The 7,295-nt window shown below is 47.3% G+C and overlaps 1 protein-coding gene across 1 annotated transcript in view; it reads left to right on the top strand.

Moving 5' to 3' along the window:
- The first annotated feature begins 1,160 nt into the window (after window positions 1-1,160).
- ROR2 (receptor tyrosine kinase like orphan receptor 2) overlaps window positions 1,161-7,295 on the top strand; it is a 149,778-nt gene continuing 143,643 nt past the window's right edge. The window contains exon 1 of the mRNA XM_074532663.1: window positions 1,161-1,732. Coding sequence (XP_074388764.1) covers window positions 1,435-1,732 — 298 coding nt within the window. The 5' untranslated portion in view covers window positions 1,161-1,434. The remainder of the gene's footprint in view (window positions 1,733-7,295) is intronic.

Below are 7,295 nucleotides of genomic sequence, written 5' to 3'. Positions count from 1 at the left end.
TGAATCTGTCATTTTATGTCACAGAGAAGGGAAGTGGGAAGGGTAGTAGTGGCACAAGAAAGAAGGAATATAAACTCATCTGAATATACATAGTCTGGAATCAAAGAAGCAAAGTCTGGAGCAGCCTTTAATGCAAGAAATGGAGTTTATAAAAAGGATCATCACTACTTTTCCCTTAGGTTTCATAAGTTTATGAAAGGGATTTTAAAATGTGTTGTTGTGATGGCAAGGGGCTGAATCAGTCAGTCCCTACATTCCTGCCAAAGAGGGATCAAGACCTCCCTTTGTCATTCTTAGGTGCCAGAAGAATTTTCAAGATGGAACTGGAAACTTGAGAGGAAAGAAGCTGAGTGCAAAAGAAGGAAGAAAAAATATGTTGTAAAGTTTGCCTTTGTTTGCATTAAGAAGCAAATGTAATGGAAAATTAATTTCACTAAAATTATTGTGAATTTAGAGCTTGATTTGAAGAAGAACTTCAAGGGATTTGTATGTATTCAGCATTACTCAGCATCAGATCTTTAGAGATGAAATCTAAAACAACAGAAATGTATTTGCAGTGAAGATATATAATTAAATATGCTGTTAAATTATAACTTTTAAAAAGCATGAAATTAATTGGCTGAACTGCATCCTTTGAGTTTATATGAGGAGTTAAAACAAGCCTGCTGACAGTTCTGCATTATCTTCGAATACTGACTTTGAATTGCAGACGCAAACCAGGACAACTCCTTCTTCCCTCCTTTCCCCCCATCACTAAAACATCAGCTCGAAAAGCTTACTTAAATTATGCTCAGAATGCTCTTATTTCTGGTAGTAAATATCTTGGAGACATTTTGAAACTTTTTGAGAATATTTGGAGATATTTTGAAACTATTTTGAAACTGTCAGCAGAATCTTTTCTGCCTGCTGAAGACAGAAAGCAAACTTTACTTCTGACACCCCATCATGAGAGAACCCGTAGAGCACAAAGAAGAACCCGGCCGCACTGGTTCTTGCTTCTCCGAGTACGTGCGGCGGGGCTGACGCCCCTGGGCGCTCTGGGGGCAGGAGAAACCGTGTTCAATCCACTGTCTTTAACGCTGCTGGGGCGCAAAACCTCTTCACTTGCGCAGCGAGGAGGAAGAAGGCAAAGGAGAAAAGCCGTAGCGGTTTTGGCCGACGCGCCTTTCGCCCGCTCCTTTTTGTTTTACTGGGGATTTTTGTGAGGAAGGTTGCAGGCTCCTGAGGCTTCTGGGAGCAGGACTCGCCTTTCAGAAGGGGCCCAGCTCCTGCTGGCTCCTGCTGACCGTCGAGTGCGGAGGGAAAAGTGTGCGGGGACTCGCCCGGGGCCGGGCTGCCCCCGGCAGAGGGTGCCGGAGCGATGGGACTGTCCCGGGCCCGTCCGCCCCCCGGCGCCGCTCCCCTCCCCTGTGCCGACTCCCGGGTGACGTTCGGATGCTGGGGAAGGAGGAGGCGGAGGAGGAGGAGGAGGGGAAAGGAGCGCGGCTTCCTCCGCCCCCAGTCGGGTACGGTCCGTTAGCGGGAGCGCAGGGCCGCGGCGGCGGAGCCGGGACGAGTTTGCGGCATCGGCAGCGGACCCCAGAGCGCCCGCCGGCGCTGCTCCCGCGGCTCCGGCAGGATCTGTGCCGGGCGGGCAGCATGGACCCCGCGGCGGCGGCGGGACGGCGGGGGGCGGCGGGCCGCCTCCTGCTCCTGCTGGCGGCCGCCTCGCTCCTGAGCCTCCGCGCCGCAGGTAAGGAGCAGCCCCCTGGCTGCAGGGGAGGATGCTTCTGCTCTTCGAGTTGGGGTGTATGGGGAGAGGGGAGACCGGGAAAGCTGCTCCTGTTCCTAGGAGAATTGCGCGTATCCATTTGGGACCAGCGAACCCGCCAGCATCCCCAGGTGGTGATTCATGTTGGCTACTTTCCTTCCTTTCTTACCTTTTTGCTTTTCTTTTACTCGCCCCGCCCCCCCCCCCCCATTTTATTGTCTTCCTTTCTTTCTCGCTTTCTTTCTTTTTTTCTTCTTTCTTTTTCTTTTTTTTTTTCCCCTCAGTTCTTGGCACAATGGAAACGTGATATTGTGTTCTTTACGAGGGGGCGGGGGTTGGCAGGAGGCGAGGGCAGCTACAGTTTTTACCCCGAGCGAGCGCATCCCCGCGCCCCTGCCCCGCTCGGGGGAAAGGCGCTCCGTGCCTCTTTTCTGCCGGCTCAGCGCTCCGAGGCTGGTTGGTCGCCACTGAGGGGGGGCAGGGGGGAGGGAGTAAGAAGGAGAAAACAAAGGAAAGTTCGGGGTTTTGTTATTGCCGAGGGTGGATAGCAAGAGCGGAGTTTCCTCCTTCGCTCTGCCCGCCTTCCAGCCCTCTCCTCGGAATGATTATAATAATGCGTTATTATTTGGGACGTTGAGTATTGCCAGAATCTCAGCGGGAACCAGGAGGGGATTAAAGTTGAGTGGGCGAGGGGGCAGCCGCCGTGCTTGCAGCTCATGGAGGCTCGGCGGCGTTTCTTTCTGTGTGTTTTTGGGCTTTAGAGGGTCCCATTTTCTCTTTGTACCTGGCCGACCCTCAGGGACTGAGGAGGTCAGACTCTGGGCTCAGGAAACACTAGGACGCGCGGTTCAGTGAGATCCGCGGTTGTTTTTAGGGCTGAATAAGCTGTCCCTGTTAACATCCGACCTTGCGCCGTGGCAGCAGCGGTGCGGCTGCTGAGTAGATGCCAGTTTGTCCGGCATCTCCGAGGGTAGCGCCCTGATTTAGAGGCCTTAAGGGAATGTGTGGGGTTGGAGAGCCACGATGGTGTAAGACAGTTCCTGTAAAAGAAGCCGCATAAACTTTTTTTTTTTTCAAATTTTTCCCTCCTCCACTCGGGCGTAAGTTGTGTGGGGCTTTCAGAGCAGGAAAGGGGAGGCTTAATGTTTTCGGTTTCTCTGGGATGTGAAATGCACCGTCGAGGTAGGAGCTGCCGGATCCAGCTCTTTGATCTCTCATGAAGCCATTCTCTGGAAAATTGCCCTCTCCCCCTCTGCAGCAGATAAACTTTACTCTCAAAGTCCTTCCCGGGAGTCTCTGCCCAGGCACTGAGGAAGCAGAGGACAAGGCTGCACCGTTTCCATGCCAGGTTTGCAGCCCTTCCCGCTCTGTCCTCACCGGGCAGCGCGGAGCTCGGCGGGTTAGCAGTGCCTTCCTCCCCCGCCTTTCCTGGCTTTGACTGAATTGCACCGACGTGCTGGAGGAGACCGATGATGTCTTTAAGGAAAAACAGTGATGCTGCAGATTAGAGGGGACTTGTTAATCAATTGCACGTTTGAAAGAGCTTTTCTTCCCTTTGTTGCTTTCGCTAATCCATTTAGCTCTCCCCGGGAGGTGACAGATGCCTATATTTCCTGTTATTCAGCTCCGGGGACCGAGGTCCTGCCATTTGTTGCTTTGCCATGAAGGGAGAAGGTCAGCAGAAAGCTAGAGGTCTGGGAGCTTTCCGGGGCGAGAGCAGGAGGCGGGCATGTTACAGCTCGCGGATTTGGGGTCAGTTCCCGTCGCCTTTATTTTTCCTAGAGCCTTTATTGCTCCCTTTGAAGAGGTTGCCCCGCTGCTGTGCCCCTCCTGCGGGCTCCGGGGCTCCGGGGGATCCCCCGGGGCCGCAGCGAGGATGGCCGTCGTCCTCCGGCGGCTGTGAGAGCACATGCCGGACTGTCTGTCCCCGTCCCCGCTCCGTCCCCTTTTCCCCGAGCAGCTCGCTCTGTTTCCCGAATGCAGCGGCAGGGAGGTGTGCACAAGCGTCCCGTGAGCTCTTTTCCTTCCTTCCTTTCTTCCTTCCTTCTCTTGCCCCCCGCTGCCGCTCCAGAACACGGTACGGCTGCCGCTTCGCGGCCGGGCTCTCCCCGCTCTCCCAGAGCCTCCCCAGGGCTCTCCGGGGGCGGAGGGGCTCCCGGGAGCCTCTGGAGCTGCCGCGGGGGGAGCGCCTGGCGCCGGGAGGAGCGTGGCAGCGCACCTTCGTCCTTCCTTGTGCGCGATGGGCTGCCCCGGCCGTGAGTGTGCTGCCATGCTCTCAGGAGACGTGTCCGGTTTCAGCCTTCTCGGAGGCAATATGAAATCATAAATTACCATTAAAAGAGTATTTGGGATTTATAATTTTCTTTTGAGCGCTACCTCACGGATTTATAATTTTCTTTTGAGCGCTACCTCACAAACAGGCGTGTGGTAGTCGTCTCAGCCGCCTGTGGAAAGTGTGGATTCACTCTACTCGATGGGCATGAAGTTTGAGTCTCCATTTTCTTTGAATAAGCAGCGCAGTGGTTGAGAGCCCATAATCACAGCAATAAATTCATGTGTACTTCTATTGTTGAGGGGTATTCTTCTGTTTAATTAGATTTGCTTAATGGTAAACAGAGTATTTGTTAATCTACATTTCATTTAAAGGTTTATTTTTGACAATGTTATTTCAGCCTTTTCAGTGCTCACTTTTAGAATATGGCCCGGTGAGAGGCAACGTTGAAAATGGTGATGCACAATGGACCCGGCTTACAGACTTTTGCCCCCTTGCCATTAAATAGGAAAGGATGTTTAATCAACTGGAAGTTAATGCTCATGTGACTTGAGAAATATGCAGAATGCAGCATTTAAAAAAAAACCAACCAAAACACCAAAACTCTGTCAGCAGAATGTCTAGGAATGAAAACATAATGGTAACTCATGCCTATGATTTTGAGAGCCCTGAAGTTTGTAAGCTTCTACCTAACTTCATAAAGGAGAAAAACCCTCTAATTTCAAACATTTGTACAATGTTTATGGAGAAATTAATCCAGGTATGGATTACTTCTGAATGCCTTTAAGTGCTGAAGTAGAAAAATGTTGTAAAATACTTAAATTTTGAAGGTTGCATAAGATTCAGCCATAGCTCCATCCCAACTTTAATGCAAGAGATTCAGCTCTGGAAACTGTACACAAATCATCTGATAACAGTCAGTCCATCTTTGAGTACAAGGAGTTCGCAGATAGCTTTTAATGAATTATATTGACCACATTAACTATTTTTAGGTCAAATCTCAATCAAACTTTTCTACCATTAATTAAGTTGTTAGTTTAGTGATGAAGTTTATCTCTGAGTCAAGAGTTGGCATTGAATTTTTCTTCCCCCCTGAGTGTCTCAATTAAATTAAGCATTTGTACTGGAATTGCACTTTTCCCCTTAATGTCTTTGTTGCTGTAAACAGCACATAAAAGCAAGATGCTGGAAGAAAAGGACAAGATGAGAGACAAAGCAAATTAATCCTATTTACTGAGTTTTCAGTTGTTTGCAGAAAAGCTGATCTTTTTTCTAAACTCACTGCACTTTGTCAGGTGTGAATAGCTTGCAGGCATTGGCATGGAAATATGTTTGACCACTAATTAGGAAACTGGCAGTCTTAGTCCACCAGTGAGAAGGAAGAGTAAAAGGAAGGAATGGTAAGAAATACTGGGTTTTGTTTGATAGCTGTGAGAATCTTCTGTATAGAAGACTTGTGGAGCTCTTTTCATAGCTTATTCTCAGAGTCTTAAATTCACATTTTAGATTCAATAAAAATATCTTTTAGTAGCACTCAGCATCTCAAGCTTTTAATCATACTTCTGATTGAGATAATTTATTTTAAAGGTCTCTTTGTGTTTATTTTTTTTAACATTGCAGACAAAGAAAAAATATTAAGCAAACTTTTTTTCATTTTTTCCAAAATGGTTCTTTCTATAGATGTTCTCTGTTGCCTTGTGTGGTTGCTCAGAAGGAAGAAATGCTACTTACAGTATTCCATCTAATTTATAGCATCTGTCACTATGTTCTCTGTGCAAAGAATGGTTTGCTATTTAAGTTTGTTTATTCATTGTGAGGCTGTTGCTTTGTAAAGGAAGTTGTCATTAGGCTCAGCATGTCTGGAAAGCATGCAAGCACTCAAGTCTTCTAATCCAGTGACTACAAAGTAGTTAACGCTTCAAAGAGAAGGAACGACAGGATTTTGTTGCACTGAAAGAAGATGCATTGTTTGTTAATCCTACTTTTAGTTGTTACTCTACTAAAGACTGCTACAGCCTCACTAGTAATCATTTGAGACAAACATGGATTTTACTTGAATTACTGTCTTTTCTCTTGGTTTCGTCTAAATGTAAGTAGTGACATGTCCCGTACCAGCTTTTTGCATTTACTTTTTCTGGGCCTTTGCCATACACCAATATTCACGTGCAGCATCCTGCTAGATAGTTTTGCTGATGTTTTCCACAGACTTGACTCGCAAACAAGCTTTTTCTCCTGACATCTGTTTGTCCTCCTTGGCCAGCTTGGGAAAGGACTTCCTCTTCCAAGTGATGCCAGCTGGTGATGTTTTTTTTAAAACTAAAAATGTCTGTACATGACTTTCCAGGCCATAAAGTATATACTTTTCAAAAAGTCAAAAGGTGATCTCTTAGCTATAAATTGTGACTTTGTCTTCTGGATGGCAATGGGCAAAAGCTTTCATTTAAGAACACTAACAAATCTGCATTGTAGTATCTCTGAGAACAAGAAATCACACTGAAAATACATTTCACTAAGTAGTGCACTGATACTGTGATGGGCCTAAGTAAATGAATTCCACCAGCATTGAAGACCCTGGTGAGTATCCTACAGACAGTTCCATCCTTCTGAGCAGGTGTGAAATCAGTCTGTGTGTACTTCCTGGAGCCATTGGGCGCATGCATCAGTGGTAGTGTGTGCTGTTCATGAAGCACAGGGAACATACTCCTCTGTGCTGGTGGAATTAGCTCTCATTATATTGGTGCCTTCTGGTTTTCTGTAATGTGTGCCAGTGTTTGATGGTGAAGAAGGGTGCTATAGTAGCTGAGGGAGAGGAAGGGTATCACAGTGTTACTGTTCTGTAGAAAGTTTTTAAAGAATGAGTGTGCTTGTCCCTCTGAGTCTAGAGCAGAGTTCACTGACATCTCCTAAAGAGAAGGCTGTTTGGTTGGTGAGGGTACAGTTTCTTGCACACCTGAAGCTCTTGGTTTATTTAGCTAAATCAGCAAGCTGGCTTCGCTGCAAGGTAGCCATAGAGAAGTGGAAGAACACATGGATGGAGAATTAGCACAAGAGATAAGGCACTTCCTTCTTCCACAGTAATTATTTCTGTTGAAGCAACCGAAAGATGTTTTGTCTGGGTACAACTTGCAGAAACAGCAAAATCAAATTATTGGGGAACTGTTGAGGGTCGCAGTTTGCCAGAGTTTGGTTTGCAAGTGTGAGTAACTGAATCAGGAAATTAGATTGGATCCCTGATTTGCCTTTTTTTCCCTGAGTAATCCATCAATATCTCGT

The sequence above is a fragment of the Zonotrichia albicollis genome, chromosome Z, assembly GCF_047830755.1.
Source record: "Zonotrichia albicollis isolate bZonAlb1 chromosome Z, bZonAlb1.hap1, whole genome shotgun sequence".
Classification (NCBI taxonomy): domain Eukaryota; kingdom Metazoa; phylum Chordata; class Aves; order Passeriformes; family Passerellidae; genus Zonotrichia; species Zonotrichia albicollis.
This window is presented reverse-complemented; position numbering and strand designations above follow the sequence as displayed.